This window comes from Procambarus clarkii, chromosome 25, assembly GCF_040958095.1.
Source record: "Procambarus clarkii isolate CNS0578487 chromosome 25, FALCON_Pclarkii_2.0, whole genome shotgun sequence".
NCBI classification, from domain to species: Eukaryota; Metazoa; Arthropoda; class Malacostraca; order Decapoda; family Cambaridae; genus Procambarus; species Procambarus clarkii.
Genome location: NC_091174.1, coordinates 38,604,272 through 38,621,961, shown reverse-complemented (window position 1 = coordinate 38,621,961; position 17,690 = coordinate 38,604,272). Strand labels below are relative to the sequence as shown.

At 38.8% G+C, this 17,690-nt stretch overlaps 1 protein-coding gene across 1 annotated transcript; it reads right to left on the bottom strand.

Annotated features, from left to right (window-relative positions):
• Positions 1–774: 774 nt before the first annotated feature.
• LOC138368568 (uncharacterized) lies at positions 775–1,431 on the bottom strand. Its single transcript, XM_069331092.1, has one exon. It carries the CDS (start codon positions 1,429–1,431, stop codon positions 775–777), a length of 657 nt encoding a protein of 218 aa, XP_069187193.1.
• Positions 1,432–17,690: the final 16,259 nt, after the last annotated feature.

Sequence of the window (17,690 nt, the reverse complement as noted above, 5' to 3'; positions counted from 1 at the left end):
GAAGAGTGGTTGTGGGGGAGTGGTTGTGGTGGAGCGGTTGTGATGAAGTGGTTGTGGAGGAATGGTTGTGGTGGAGTGGTTGTGGGGGGAGTGGTTGTGGTAGAGGGGCTGTTGTGGAGAGGTTGTGGTGGAGTGGTTGTGGAGGAATGGTTGTGGTGGAGTGGTTGTGGTGGAGTGGTTGTGGGGAAGTGGTTGTGGTAGAAGTATTGTTGTGGAGTGGTTGTGGTGGAATGGTGGTGAAAAAAAAGTGGTTTTTGTGGAGAAATTGTTGTGGAGTGGTTGTCGGGGGAGTGGCTGTGGTGGAGTGGTTCCTGTGGAGTAGTTGTGGTGTAGTGGTTGTGGTGGAGTGGTTGTGCTGGTATGTTTGTTGTGAAGTGATTGTTGGAGTGTTGTTGTGTTGGAGTGGTTGTGTTGGAGTGGGTGTGATGGAGTGGTTGTGGTGGAGTAGATGTGGGGGAGTGGTTGTGGTGGTGTGGTTGTGGTGGAGTGGTAGTGGTGGAGAGGTTCTTGTGGAGTGGTTGTGGTGGAGTGGTTCTTGTGGAGTGGTTGAGGTGGAGTGGTTGTGAAGGAGTGGTTGAGGTGGAGTGGTTGTGGAGGAGTGGTTGTGGTGAGGAGGTTGTGGTATAATTGTTGTTGAGAAGTGGTTGTGGTGGAATGGTTGTGGTGGAGAGGATGTTATGGAGTGGTTGTGGGGAAAGGTTGTGGTGGAGTGGTTGTGGAGGAGTGGTTGTGGTGAAGTGGTTGTTGTGGAGTGGCTGTGGTGAGGAGGTTGTTTTAGAATAGTTGTTTAGAAGTGGTTGTGGTGGAGAGGATGTTATATGGAGTAGTTGTGGTGTAGTAGTTGTAGTGGAGTGGTTGTTGTGATATGTTTGTTGTGAAATTATTGTTGGGGAGTGGTTGTGGTGGAGTTGTTGTTGTGGAGTGGTTGTGGGGTAGTGGTTGTGGTGGCGAGGTTGATGTGGAGAGGTTGTTGTGGAGTGGATGCCCTGGAGTGGTTGTGGTAGAGTGGTTGCGGTGGATTGGTTGTTGGGAAGTGGATGTGGTGGTGTGTTTGTGGTGATGAGGTTGAGGTGGAGTGGTTGTGTGTAGTGGATGTGGTGGAGTGGTTGTGGTGATAAGGTTGAGGTGGAGTGGTTGTGTGTAGTGGATGTGGTGGAGTGGTTGTGGTGATAAGGTTGAGGTGGAGTGGTTGTGGTGATAAGGTTGAGGTGGAGTGGTTGTGGTGATAAGGTTGAGGTGGAGTGGTTGTGATGAAGTGGTTATGTTGGAGTGGTTGTAGTGATGAGGTTGTGGTGGAGTGGTTGTGGTGGAGTGGATGTAGTAGAGTGGTTGTGGTGGAGTGGTTGTTGTGGAGTAGATGTGAAGAAGAGGTTGTGGTGGAGTAGTTATAGTGAAGAGGTTGTGGATATGAGGTTGTGGTGGAGTGGGCATGGTGGAGTAGTTATGTGCAAGAGGTTGTGGTAGATTGGTTGTTATTGAGTGGTTGTGGTGGAAAGGTTGAGGGGAAGGGGTTGTGGTGTAGTAATTGTGGTGGAGTGGTTGTGGTGGAGTGGTTGTTGTGGAGTGATTGTGGTGGAGTAGTTGTGGTGGTGTGTTTATGGTAAAGTGGTTGTGGTGGTGTGTTTGTGGTATAGTTGTTGTGGTGTAGTTGTTGTGGTATAGTGGCTGTGGTAGAGTGGTTGTGTTGGAGTAGTTGTTGTGGTGTGTTTAGCATGGCGTCTCTGGCGGAACATGGCGTCTCTGGCGGAACATGGCGTCTCTGGCGGAACATGGCGTCTCTGGCGGAACATTGCGTCTCTGGCGGAACATGGCGTCTCTGGCGGAACATGGCGTCTCTGGCGGAACATTGCGTCTCTGGCGGAACATGGCGTCTCTGGCGGAACATTGCGTCTCTGGCGGAACATGGCGTCTCTGGCGGAACATGGCGTCTCTGGCGGAACATTGCGTCTCTGGCGGAACATTGCGTCTCTGGCGGAACATGGCGTCTCTGGCGGAACATGGCGTCTCTGGCGGAACATGGCGTCTCTGGCGGAACATGGCGTCTCTGGCGGAACACATCAATCGACCAGCACCTTCACCACACTTTGACAATAATAGACAACAGACAATAATAACAATTTCCTTGTAGTGCTTCTTTACGTACTTGATACACATGTTCAGGATTGCTAAGATCTTTCGCTCAGTGAATAAGAAATGCTGTATCAACAACATAAATTGTTTTCCAACAGTTTCATTGTCACAAAGAGATGAAAATTCTTCATACAGAATGTACTTCTTGGTTTAACGCATTCCTGATTCATCAAAGAGTGACATGGGATGTTGAGCTGGTTCATACTCAAAGTTCTGTTTAAATAGTTCTTATGATTTATTAGGTAAATTATATTTTTCTAAATAACATTTCATTATTAACTGGACATGCAACATCTGTCATTGTTTATCTTGTCATGGCAATACCCACGGATGTGGCCCTCTTCTTTCTTTCAAACTTTACCTTTGCAAAGTTGTTTCCAACAATGATTGACAGTGAACAAAGTTCAACATCCAATGCATTATGCGAATTAGTTTCTACATCTGGCATTAATCCTGTACTGATATAATACCATCAAAATCTGGAAATGATGAATGCGATGAATACCACTCCACAAAGTGCTGAAGATCTTGGTTGTCTCTTTATCTATATGAGCTTCTCTAGCCTGTACACACTGCTCTTCTCTAATGAAAACATCACAATATTCCTCACATTTTTATGTGATCTTCAAAGGCATTCCGAGAACACATTTATTTAGAGTCATCGAGTCAGTCACTAATGTGCCATGTGTCAGTCCACCAGAGCTCTTCATGGATCACATCAGTGTCAGCTCAATGGTCATTCCAAACCAGATACCAAATCAAAACTTTTCTGGCCACTTATTGTAAAATAGGCTATTTTAACAAAACCTTCATATTCCTTAGGGGTAATGCACTCCTTGAAACCAAACATGTCTTGTAAGTACAAATGAGCTGATCTTTCAAATTTAAAAAAAAATCAAATTCAAATGTTTATTCAGGTAAATTACATACATACAAGAGGTGATATAAATATTGATAGATTTATAGATAGAGCTAGTACATACAATGCCTAAAGCCACTATTACGCAAAGCGTTTTGGGCAGGAAAAACATTAAAGACTAAAACTTAATACTAATTGAGATTGGAGTATAAAATGTGTTGAGAAAAAATAAAAAAATAAAAAAGGGGGGAACATGGCAGAAAAATAGCAATAAATACAATTTCATACAAAAAGTGACTACTGGCATGAAAATAAGGCAGGCTCTGTTGAATTCTTTCAAGGTGAATGTGCCAGTTGCTTGAATGTTCTGCTTCAATAAACTGTTTGACCATGTGTTAACATTTCAAAGTATTGAACCCAAAGTTTTGCAGTTTTACCCTTACTCTTCATCATATTCGCAGTACAATTAAATTTCTCGAGGAAAATACGAGTATGAAAACCATCGATTCTATATAAAACGAGAGAAAGTGTTAAACAAAATGATTGCATTCAAGGGGTGTGTGGGAAATCTTGACTAATGTAAATCATATAAATGATACTATTTCGATAGCTACGAAGGATCACCACCTTTTGAGAAAAAGTGGAAAACAAAGGGTAGAGCAAGTGGTTAAATATTTTACTCCATGAACTAGTGTCCTATAGATTTTTAAATTTATATTACATTGAAACATTAAAGGGACTGTATTATGAGTCATATTCACTCACCCAAATTGGGGGTTACATGCTGAAAGATTAGTGCATCCCTAGCATTATTAGGGCACTGGTTCCTCACCAGAGTAAATAAGTTATGAAAGTAAATAAGTTGATTATATAATAATAATTAGAGGTAAATGCACCTCAATATACTACTGTAATATTGAATAGTATATGGTACATCAAAGGGTTAGTATAATTGATCTCCTTGGGAGATCATTAACATAACTACAGAGTAATTACTACAGATAAACATGACTAGCTTAGCTGTAAAACTAGGGAGGTGTTATCGGTGTCCACGCTCCACCGACGACGTCTTGCATCGGGCAAATTGTTGCACGTGTAGGTGGGGAAGCCTAACACCTCAGTTGACGTCGACTCAGGAGCTGTAAGGCAATTTACATTGTAGAAATCTTCTACATAATGAACGAGTTACATCCTAATTTAAGGAATTCTTCCTAAAGGATATAATTGATATATATGTTCAAGCACTGTAAAATTCTTCTACAGAAATCATGAATATAATCGCCTAAGTTATAAAAACTGTTAAAGAGGAGAAACGTACGAGATTTTGATGGTAATTATGCAGCCTAATGACAACTAGCCTAAATATAAACATGTGAACATTGTTATAGTATAGGTAATTAATAGATGCCAAGTGTCCGCTGATGTAGGAACGATTCCAAATCCCTCGTTCTCAGCTGCCGTGATAAGACGTGATTAGCAGGTTGGAGTAATGATTAGTTCCTTGAACACTGCTGTGATGTGCCAAAATGACGTGGCACCGCTCTACTGATCGTGGGAGCGAAATAAAAACTATTAGCCAGATCGAAACGTAGCTCTCTGTTCCATGCTGCTAATTGCGTACGAGTCGCGTGATGGCTGGCGACGTTCTTGCGTCTTCTTCCTCTTCCCGATTGCGCATGCGCAGCTCTCGATAGACATCTCGAGCGTAAATGGATTTATATATAACGGAATTTACTAAGGAAAGAAGAGATGGTGACGAGTATTGATGTCACATTTAATTCTTTCGTATTAAAATATAACTTCGCGTAACATAAATTGGTTTATTAAAGTTACGCAGCTAATTGAGAAAATTAAGGTGAAATCATTTACATTAAAATAATTTCCTCTTGAATGTTAATATGAGCTAAATGAAAGCGTTCCAGTAAGCAGTAATATGCTACGAAAATAAATTTATTAGTAAGTAAATATCTTTAGTAAAGGAAATAATAATAAGGACTCTGTCATAAATCCAACTAAATATGGAAAGAATTCATGTTTTCGCCTGTCGTTCCTCGTCACTGTGACTAGGAAGAATCTGGCAATATGGCTATTATAAATCATGATGATGATTAAATCTACAAGTTAGTAATTTTAGTAACTACTTGTGGTTAATGCAAATGTTGTATAAAAATACAAGAGATATATGAAACTGATGGTTATTTCCACCAGGGGGTGTACATGAAAGAGTGCCTGATCAGGAAAAGGATGGAACTCCTCTACTGTCTGCGACAAATGTGTAAACAAAAACAAGGAGTGAACCATCAATGCTATGTTAAAGATGGCATAATAAAAGTGAGGAAAACTCCTAAAAGGAAACCTTTTGTGATATCAAATGAGGATAACCTAAAAAAAAATCTTCTCCCAGTGTGGTTTATCTAACCTGACTGACCCTATTAGTGCTTCATCTCAATTAACCACTTGTTACCCAGTGTAGGCTAGGTAACCTATGTTTCATTGTTTCCTAGGTTACCTAGCCTCACCATACTTCCTTGCTCCATTGTACTCGGGCTATGTCAGTGCCTGTATTGTAACCTATTGTTCTCAGTGCACCTGAGTGTGCCTCAAAGTAATCTACTTCATTTATTCTAGTGTAATTTTAGTAAGTTTACTAAGTTTATCGTGTTCTAAACATAGTCAATCTTTATTGAATTCTTATTTTTACTTGTCATCTGTATCCTACTTGTCTAATTACACTGATTCTTATATGATTTTAACTTTTTCATATTTTATTTGCATTTCATGCTACAGTTATTTTAAATTTAGATTTCTTTAAAAAAAAATCAAAATTTCGTTATTCAACTGAAATTAGTTATTTTATTTTAATTTTTTTATCTTTACATTGCATCATTAATTGTATCCTTGTCATTTTACCACCAAACAACATACTTATACCACCTAATATTAACTCAGAACTAAACCTCTTATGACGTATCTATGACAATCATCACTTTAATCATCAAAATGGCAGGTATTGTACAGCATTAGATGTAAACAATGTATTAACACATTATCACAAAGTTTCTGTAATTAACTTGAATGTAAGATCTCTAACCAAACACTTTGATGAAGTTAGAGCCCTAATTCAAACAGTTGACAACAAATTCACCTTTATTATACTTACTGAAACATGATAGAAAGAGGGATGCAGCACAACTCTTTAGCATACTAAACTACTCGGCAATTCACAACTGTCGGCCAATCCAAAGCTGTGGTGGTAGTGGTACTGTACTTTACTACCACCAAAAACTGACATGCTTAAAAGAAATTAAAACTAGAGATATCTGTGGCGAGTATATCTTTGACCGTTTTAGAGTCAAGGGTGCCAAGGCTGACTTGAATGTGGGAGCAGATTCAGAATTCCTAACACTGATGTTGCTGAATTCAACTCTAACCTTATAAATCTAATACAACGATCAAACTCAACAAAAATAAACTAATAATAACAGGGATTTTAATATTGACTTCTGAGAGCCTGATAACCCTCAAGTTGCTAGTTTCTTCAACTATATGAGCTCCTGCTTACTCATACTTTTAATTACTAAACATTCTAGAATTACTAAATCGACTGCCCACATCTTGACTAATATAGCCTTGTCCACTCTTATCCACATCTGGACTAACATAACTTCTCCACTTACTTCAGGGATAATTACTGATAGGACCACAGACAATTACCCCGCATTTCTTCTAACCAACATAAACTAACCACCTTTGGATACAGTGAAGATTAGCTTTAGGCTGCATAATAAAACTTCTATAAGCAACTTTATTCCTGCTGCTGATAATATTAACTCGGAGACTGAATGCGGTCCAGCATAATTAGAAGAGCCAAAATAAAATACTATGAAAACAAATTTGATCAAATTAAATGTAACATGAAGAAAACATGGGACACTATTTCCAAAATATTATGATCGAAGAAGCTCTTGAATAAGAAAATAATACCTCTATCCAATGACGATGGTGTGCTTTCTGCCTCTGACACTGCCACTAAATTCTATAGTTTCTTCTCATCCATTGGCACATCCCTTGCAAATAATCTTCCCTAACTAATGTTAAGGACTATCTTACAGGAAACTATCCAGAGTCTCTGTATTTAACTCCTGCTAATTCCTCTGATGTTAATGAGATAATCCTTTCTCTTAAAACAAAGTCCAGTGTCCTTGCTGAGATACCAACTCTAATTTCCAAAAAAAGCCTCTAGATTTCTAGCTCCGACCATTGCATTGCTCTATAACAAATAACTTGAATTCCAAACTTTTCCAGATATTGTAAAAAAAAGGCAAGAGTAACCCCAGTCCATAAATGTGGTGCTCTCACTGATGTCAACAATTTGAGACCTATATTAGTTCGGCCAATCTTGTCTAAAATATTTGAAAAGCTAATCCACATGCAGCTTTACTCCTGTCAAGCTAAACACAATATACTTACCTCTTGCCAATATTGTTTCAGACCAAAAAAGGCACCGATGCCGCACTGATGAAGAAAATTAACTTGATACATGCAGCTCCTGATTAAAACGAGTTCCCTGATGGGTTATTTGTTGACTAACGTAAGGCTTTTGACACTGTTAACCACTACAACCACAAATTATATCATTATAAAGTTAAAGGTCACTCCCTCCAATACCTTCAGTCTTACCTTAGTGACTGGCTCCAGTATTTTTATGTGACTAATTCCAAGTCTCCCATTTATTTATTTATTTATTTATTTATTTATTTATTTATTTTTATACAAGAAGATACATTAGGGGTTAACAGAGAAGCCACTAGCACGCATAGCGTTTGGGGCTAGTCCTTATACTAACAGACAGTTTTCAGATAATTAACAGTAAAACTGACCAAAAAAGTTTACAGGTACTTTACAGCTTTACTTTACAGGAACAGATAATTTTAAGTAGAATAATTACAATAAGATTGACTAAAAATGTTTACAGGTACATTGCAAGAAATTTTGACTCAAAAGCAGATTAGAATAATACACAATAATAACAATACACAACAATGAACAAGGATTAATTAGGAAATGTTATCCTAATGGTACATTAGGAAAACATTTCAGGGTTATACATTGGTTCACTGAAGAACAATATGAGGATCATTACAAGGAATAATGCAGAAGAATATGCACCCAATACAACAACCATGATATCAGATGATATCTAAGATTACAATGGTAGAGTAATATGGCTTAGGTGCAAATATTGAGGAATTGGGTAGCACTAGATACAGTGCGAAGATAAAGCACTAGGTAGAAAACTCTGAATATGATTTTTTTTATTTTTTATTTATAAAACAAATACAAGACAAGGAAACCATTACAAGATTAAGGCACCGAAGCACCAAAAGAAAAACCTTACACCAGCACACACCACCCAACAACATAACACCAATTGACATGCAAGCAACACAGAACAAGTGCAGTACAGATGACACACCCAAACCTGAACATACGTGAACAATAAAAACAGTGGACAATTTACATAGTGCAAAACATAAATGAGAACCCATGAAACAAGCAAAATACATTAGAAAACACAATAATAAACTGCACAACCCAGACGAGGCGCGCCAAGTTACAAACATTAAAAACCACACAATGGCGAAAAATAAAAATTGATAAGCAAAGATAAAAAGTAAAAAATTGAAATGCACACACACAACCCACGGAACATCCGGCACACAGTACAGAAACACGTGATCGTTCGACCGGAACACACAAGAACCGTGAAACAAACGGCAACCACAACCCAGACACACAAGAAAAAAAATACCGGAACACGCAGGACCCGACAAAAAAAAAAAACACACACACTCACACCAGAAGCACACACACACACACACACACACACACACACACACACACACACACACACACACACACACACACACACACAACACACACACACACACACACACACACACACACACACACACACACACACACACACACACACACACACACACACACACACAGAACACCATTAGAAACACAACACAGAAGATAACAGGCTAACACACAGGGAAAACACATTACAGTATGAACAAAACACAAAACTATGTACACGAAGGTCTAACCTAGGCAAACAAAACAGCTACATTGCAGACAATACAATAAGTTATAATCATTCCGGGAGCATATATTGGAAGCACAAAACGAAGAATATTTATGGGTTTTATGGAATTCCAAACCCTTCCAGGGTTTGGAATTCAAGTTTTTTGTTGTAGAGCAATGCAATGGTCGGAGATAGAAATTTAGAGTTTTTTTTGGAAATTAGAGTTGGTATCTCAGCAAGGGTCTGAAGAAATATTGGCAAGAGATAAGTATATTGTGTTTAGCTTGACAGGAGTAAAGCTGCTTGTGGATTAGCTTTTCAAATATTTTAGACAAGATTGACAGAATTAAATATAGGTCTCAAATTGTTGACATAAATAGGAGCACCACATTCATGGACTGGGGTTACTCCTGCTTTTTTTTACAATATCTGGAAAGGTTTGGAATTCAAGTTATTTGTTGTAGAGCAATGCAATGGTCGGAGATAGAAATCTAGAGGCTTTTTTTGGAAATTAGAGTTGGTATCTCAGCAAGGACACTGGACTTTGTTTTAAGAGGAAGGATTATCTCATTAACATCAGAGGAATTAGCAGGAGTTAAATACAGAGACTCTGGATAGTTTCCTGTAAGATAGTCCTTAACATTAGTTAGGGAAGATTATTTGCAAGGGATGTGCCAATGGATGAGAAGAAACTATAGAATTTAGTGGCAGTGTCAGAGGCAGAAAGCACACCATCGTCATTGGATAGAGGTATTGGTTTCTTATTCAAGAACTTCTTCGATCATAATATTTTGGAAATAGTGTCCCATGTTTTCTTCATGTTATCTTTAATTTGATCAAATTTATTTTCATAGTATTTTATTTTGGCTCTTCTAATTATGCTGGACCGCATTCAGTCTCCGAGTTAATATTATCAGCAGCAGGAATAAAGTTGCTTATAGAAGTTTTATTATGCAGCCTAAAGCTTATCTTCACTGTATCCAATGGTGGTTAGTTTATGTTGGTTAGAAGAATTGCAGGGTAATTGTCTGTTGTCCTATCAGTAATTATCCCTGAAGTAAGTGGAGAGGTTATGTTAGTCCAGATGTGGACAAGGCTATATTAGTCCAGATGTGGGCAGTCGATTTAGTAATTCTAGGTTTAGTAATTAAAAGTATGAGCAGGCAGGAGCTCATATAGTTGAGGAAACTAGCAACTTGAGGGTTATCAGGCTCTCAGAGGACAATATTAAAATCTGTTATTATTAGTTGGTTTTTGTTGAGTTTGATCGTTGTATTAGATTTATAAAGTTAGAGTTGAATTCAGCAACATCAGTGTTAGGAATTCTGAATCTGCTCCCACATTCAAGTCAGCCTCTGGACCCTTGACTCTAGAACTCGCCACAGATATCTCTAGTTTTAATTTCTTTTAAGCATGTTAATTTTTGGTGGTAGTAAAGTGCAGCACCATTACCACCACAGCTTTGCATTGGCCGACAATTGGGAATTGCCGAGTAGTTTGGTAAGTTAAAGAGTTGTATTGTATCCTCTTTCAACCATGTTTCAGTAAGTAAAATAAAGGTGAATCTAACTTCATTCATAACATAAAAAAAATAAAATAAAATAACTAATTTCAGTTGAATAACGAAATTTGGAAAAAAAATATAAAAGAAATCTAGATTTAAAACAACTGTAGCATGAAATGCAAATAAAATATGAATAAGTTAAAATTATATAAGAATCAGTGTAATTAGAGAAGTAGAATACAGATGACAAGTAAAATTACGAATTCAACAGAGATTGACTATGTTTAGAACACGATAAACTAAGTAAACTTATTAAAATTACTCTAGAATAAATGAAGTAGATTACTTTGTGGCACACACAGGTGCTCTCACAACAATAGGTTACAATACAGGCACAGGCATACCCCGAGAACAATGGAGCAAGGAGTATGGTGAAGCTAGATAACCTAGGAAACAATGAAACCTAGGTTAGCTATGTAAGTTACCTACCTATTCAATAATTGGGAAGCTGCCTTCCCAAGCTTCCCCATAGTATACAGGTTCGTGTGCCTATTGGGCTCTATCATATCTACACTAGAAACTGTGTATGGAGTCAGCCTCCAGCACATCACTTCCTAATGCGTTCCATTTATCAACGACTTTGTACAGGTTCCTAAGCCTATTGGGCTGTATCTTATCTACACTTGAAATTGTGTATGGAATCAGCCTCCACCACATCACTTCCTAATGCATTCCATTTGTCAACCACTCTGACACTAAAGAAGTTCTTTGTAATATCTCTGAGCGTTATTGGCTGACCTGTGTGTGTGTGTACTCACCTAATTGTACTCACCTCATTGTACTTGCGGGGGTTGAGCTCTGGCTCTTTGGTCCCACCTCTCAAACGTCAATCAACAGGTGTACAGGTTCTTGAGCCTATTGGGTTCTATCATATCTACACTTGAAACTGTGTATGGAGTCAGCCTCCACCACATCACTTCCTAATGCACTCCATTTGTCAACCACTCTGACACTAAAAAAGTTCTTTCTAATATCTCTGTGGCTCATTTGGGCACTCAGTTTCTACCTGTGTCCTCTAGTGCGTGTGGCCCTTGTGGAGTCCATATAGACTGTCTTTATCTACCCTATTAATTCCCTTGAGAATCTTGAATGTGGTGATCATGACCCCCTAACTCTTCTGTCTTCCAGCGAGTTGAGGTTTAATTCCTCTAGTCTCTCCTCGTAGCTCATACTTCTCAGCTCGGGTACTAGTCTGGTGGCAAACCTTTGAATCTTTTCCAGTTTAGTCTTATCCTTGACTAGATATGGACTCCATGTTGGGGCTGCATACTCCAGGATTGGTCTGACATATGTGGTATACAATATTCTGAATGATTCCTTACACAAGTTTCTGAATGCCGTTTTTATGTTGGCCAGCCTGGCATATGTCGCTGATGTTATCCTCTTGATATTGGCTGCTGGAGACAGGTCTGGCGTGATATCAACCCCCAAGTCTTTTTCTTTCTTTGACTCTCGAAGTATTTCTTCTCCCAGATGATACCTTGTATCTGGCCTCCTGCTCCCTACACCTATTTTCATTACATTACATATGCTTGGGTTAAACTCTAACAACTATTTGTTTGACTATTCTTTCAGCTTGTCTAGATCTTCTTGAAGCCTCAAGCTTCTCCTCTGTCTTAATCCTTCTCATAATTTTGGCATCGTCCGCAGACATTGGGAGAAATGAATCTATACCCTCCGGGAGATCATTTACATATATCAGAAACAAGATAGGACCGAGTACAGAGCCCTCTGAGACTCCACTGGTGACTTCACGCCAATCTGAGGTCTCACCCCTCACCGTAACTCTCTGCTTCCTATTGCTTAGGTACTCCCTTATCCACTGGAGCACCTTACCAGCTACACCTGCCTGTCTCTAAAGTTTATGTACCAGCCTCTTATGCGGAACTGTGTCAAAGGCTTTCAGACAATCCAAGAAAATGCAGTCCGCCCATCCTTCTCTTTTTTGCTTAATGTTTGTCACCTGGTCGTAGAATTTTATTAAGCCAGTCAGGCAAGATTTACCCTCCCTGAACCCATGGTGGCGATTTGTCACGAAGTCCCTTCTCTCCAGATGTGTTACCAGGTTTTTTTCATGATCTTCTCCATCACCTTGCAAGGTATACAAGTCAAGGACACTGGCCTGTAGTTTAGTGACTCTTGCCTTTCGCCCTATTTTGTATATTGGGACCACATTCGCCATCTTCCATATTTCTGGTAGGTCTCCCGTCTCCAGTGACCTACTATACACTATGGAGAGTGGCCAGCAAAGTGCCTCTGCACACTCTTTCAATACCCATGGCGAGATCCCGTCTGGACCAACAGATCCACTGATCCCATCTAGACCACAGATCGACCTTTCTATCATCCAGATCCAGTAGGTGTCTCTTGACCTCCTCTCTCGTAATTTCGAACCCTTCCAAGGCCGCCTGGTTTACTTCCCTTTCTCCTAGCAGAGTGACCTCACCTTGTTCTATTGTGAAGACCTCCTGGAGCCTCTTGTTGAGTTCTTCACACACCTCATTGTCATAATCTGTATACCTGTCCTCGCCTGTTCTAAGTTTCACTACCTGTTCTTTCACTGTTGTTTTCCTTCTGATATGACTGTGGAGTAGCTTTGGTTCGGTCTTGGCTTTGTTTGCTATATCATTTTCATAACTTTTCTCTGATTCTCTTCTCACCCTGACATACTCATTCCTGGTTCTGTGGTATCTCTCTCTGCTTTCTGGTTTTCTGTTTTTCCGGAAGTTCCTCAACGCTCTTTTGTTCAGTTTCTTTGCTTCCATACATGCCCTATTATTCCATGGATTCTTCTTTTGCTTCTCAGATTTTTTCTCTTTTGGCCGGGATGAGCCTGTTTAGTGCCTCCTGACACTTTTGCGTGATATAGTCTATCATATCTTGTACAGACTTATCTCTGAGACCTGTCTCCCAAGGTATTTTCCCTTAGGAAACTTCTTATCTCCTCATAATTCCCCTTTCGGTATGCCAGCCTTTTTGTTTCCTAGTTCTTTTGGGGGGAAGATAATTTCTAGCTCAAACAGGTACTCAAAATTCAATACCCTGTGAGCACTCATTCCCAAGGGTGCTTCCATCTTAACTTCCCTTATATCCCACTCATTTAGGGTAAATATCAAATCAAGCATTGCTGGTTCATCTTCTCCTCTCATTCTTGTTGGTTCCTTGATGTGCTGGCTTAGAAAGTTTCTTGATGCCACGTCAACCAGCTTAGCACTCCATGTTTCTGGTCCTCCATGCAGGTCTCTGTTCTCCCAATCTATCTTCCCATGGTTGAAGACTCTCATGATTAGTAGTCAAGGGGCCAGATTCAGGAAGGTGCTTACGAGAGTTTTTCTTCTTAGCTACGAATGTTTTCCTTCATAGCGCCTTCGTGGTGGCTACGTCCGTATTCAGGTAGCTACACTCAGTGGAAAAACCTTCATAAGTTCATTCCAGGATATAATTGTGGTTTCGACCACTCGTAGGTTTACGTAAACTGGATATAACTCAACTTTTCTCTACTACATAACACTGGGATCGATTTTAAGATTTTGGAACATAAACAGAAGATTATAAAAATTGAATCTAGTGAAGAGGAGTCCTTCGTGTTAGTTATATATGCATTCTCTGCTTGAAACTTAAAGCAAATATGTCTTTTATGATAGTAGAATTAGTTTTATAATAGCAAGATATTATACTAGTAGTTATTAAGTAAATAAACAATGGTAAACTTGAAATATGAGAGAAGGTGATGAGCCCTGCCTGATGGAATCATTTACTCTCACCAAATGCCCCTGTTCACCTAATAGTAAGGGTGTACCTTAGCTATACATACCCATTTCCAATTTATTTAGTTTGGTTTTATTTTGAAATTAAATCTGGGTGAGACAAAATAAAAATATGCTGCACAAATGATGTTAGGTAAGGAGAAGGGAAAAAATGTCAAAAACTTTATTCATTGAATACTTAAAGCTATAATTACCTGTATGACTATATAGACTATTAAAAAAGAGAGAGGGAAGTAGGGGTCCAAGACCTCTTCCTGTTATGCAATTTGGGTGTGGAACAAGTAATTATAAAAAGAAGGCACCATGCCGGGAAGGCTATGTAGCAGTAAGGCAGTGAGGTGAGGCAGCTACTTATTTGAGAAATGCTTATTTGATTTACCTTATAAGCTGAGGCAACTTATTTTATTTGAGGAATACTCAGCTGATTCCTCTACATTTAACATGGAACAAATTTGTGTCCAAGACCTCTTCCTGTTACACAATTTGGCTGTGTGTAACCAAACTAGAAGTGCTCTACAAATCAAGGGACCCAGAATGTTGAATGACCTCCCGAATCATGTCAAAGGCTGTACCTCTCTCAACCAGTTTAAGAGTTAAACCAAGTACTGCCTAATTAACTCCATGTAACCTAACTTACCCCCTAAATGTCAACCCATGTCTTGCTATTTTTTAAACAATGCAGTCCACTAACATGTGCAATTGCTGATTATGCTGTGTTAACCCCCCTTTTTTTGTATACCCCCTTTTTGTATTTTGTATTCCTTCTTTCAACACAATTTATACCTATTAATTACTATTAAGTTTTAGTTTAAGTGTTTTTTGCCCGACACCTTGTCCGAAATGCTATGAGTATTAGTGGCTTTAGGTATTGTATGTACTAGCTCTATCTATAAATCCAACATTATGTTTGTAAATCAACTGTATGTACTTTTCCTGAATAAAATGTATTTATTATTTATTTTTTAATCAGTAAGTATTAAAAGAAGGCACCAAGCTGGGAAGGCTATGTAGCACCATTGTGTGTAACAATAAACCAAATTTTTTTTTTTTAAGAAATGATACACCTATATGGTAAAACAAATCCTGTCAGCTGTAAAAATATTGATGCAGTTATTTAAATAAAAAATATAATGAAAGAAATATTACTGATTTATTTTTATCCTATCTTTTTGTACTGTACAGTATATCCAAGGAAGTGAAAAATTGAGACATAATGCACAATTTAATGAATGATTAGCATGGAGTAGCAGTTCAAAAGAAATATGACTATTACATATCAACAAGAGATCTTAATGATCCATGGTCAACATGATTTAATAAGGATAATACAGTACTGTATTTGTAATAATACAAACTATAATTTAAATTCTTTATTACTGATTTTTTTTATTAAGAAGATTAGGTATACACAGCAATGTGCTGCTCCCCTATTCTATATGGAATATTACACAGTGTAGATAAAAACACTAGCTATAAGTTTATCTAATACTCCCATCTCACAGGATGGTTAGACATACATGGAATCAATTTAGAAAATACCAGCCTCAATACAAAAAACAAATCGGCTCTGACTAAACAACTCTTCGCGATTTTCACAAGAGGTAAGCACTGAATCATGGAAACGTTATACAGTATTATAATTACTCTTACCAGTTTCTACAAGACTCCTCTGAAACAATTTATTTTTTAACATGTTTAGGTATACACAGCAATGTGCTGCTTCCCTATTCTGCATAAAGGACCACACAGTGTAGATCAAAAACCAGCTACAAGCTCACCCAACATCCTCACCTCACAGGATAGCCAGTCATACATGGAATTAGGATAGAACAAAATACTTAATGCTGATCTATTAGCCTCCACTGGCAAAATCTGGGTGCAGCACATGAATATCTTCCAATATTCCTGAGTGTATGAAGTAATTACAGAACTCAAAATACCTCATACCATTTGGTATAAAGTCACTGATGACAGGGCAATCACAGATATAGTGTTGGAGAGTATGTTCTCTCAAGTAGGACTGAAAACAAATGTTTTTTCCACCAAGAGGGTTATAAACCCATGGAACCGGCTACCCGCTGAAGCCGTAAATGCCAAATTCCAGATAAAAAATATCATTAAGACAATTGGCGGGCCCTTTAACAAGCCGCCGACTTTCTGTCCTCGTCGAGGCCACTAGATAGTTAATGGCCCTTGGGTAAATTCAGTAAATATATACAATAATTGTCAGCGCATCTTCCGAGCAACAAGGACAGCTACACAGTATCTCTTAGAATTACGTAGGAAAACAACAAATGAAATATATTTGTTTACTACAATGTCGGTGCTGGCTGTAGAAGTTGAAAAAAACAGTTTTACTTCAAAATATACTAATTTTATAAGAAAATTCGACGTAAATAGGAGGCAGTAGAGCTCCGATAAGCCAGTGCTAAATCTTCAATATGAAGAATGTTGCTGCTCTCTGATTGGTCAAACGAAACACAGTAGTGACCTCTATCGGCACATAGGTGAACCAACAAATATCTTCCTAAGTGGACGTACTTGAATTGCACCTAAGCATCTTCTTAGGGCACACTTAAGAACCTTCGTAGCAAACCCACTTACGAAGAAATACATGGAGCTTCCTGAATCTAGGTCCAGATTCATTCCTGCTAGCAACAGAAGCTGCTCTCTCTATTATGTTAATGGTGGCCATGTTGTTTCTATCATATTCCTGACTAGGTCTTCTGTCATTTGGTGGTGGATTATACATGACTAGGACAATAATTTTTTGCCCTCCAGTTGTTATGGTACCTGATATGTAGTCACTGAAACGTCCACAGCCCTGAATAACCATCTCCTCAAAATCCCAGCCTTTTCTTACCAGCAGAGCTACACCACCCCTACTGCTTCATTCCCTCTCATTCCTCATAACATAATATTCCTGTGGGAACACTGCAATTGTTATGGTTTTCGTCAGCTTAGTTTCTGTGAGAGCTATTATGTCTGGGTTTTCGTCTAGTACCCATTATCCAAGTTCATTTGCTTTATTTGTAATTCCATCTATGTTAGTGTACATTGCTTTGAGGCTCACTTTCTTCTGTCCCTTCTCGAATCGTCTCCTTGGTGAGCTTTCTGCTGGTGGGGAAAGCTGTTCCATGGGTGTGAGGATTTGTGAGGTGGATAACAGGGCCTCAGAGGATACTGGGATGAGGGGTGGTGGGTCAAGTGAAGGGGGAGGGACAGGGAGGGTATGGGGTGAAAGGGGAGGGAGGACAGGAAGGAAAACGGGTGAGG

Coding starts and splice junctions, on each gene's coding strand:
- LOC138368568 (XM_069331092.1), bottom strand. CDS start 1,431: ATGCCCACTCCACCACAACCTCATATCCACAACCTCTTCACTATAACT.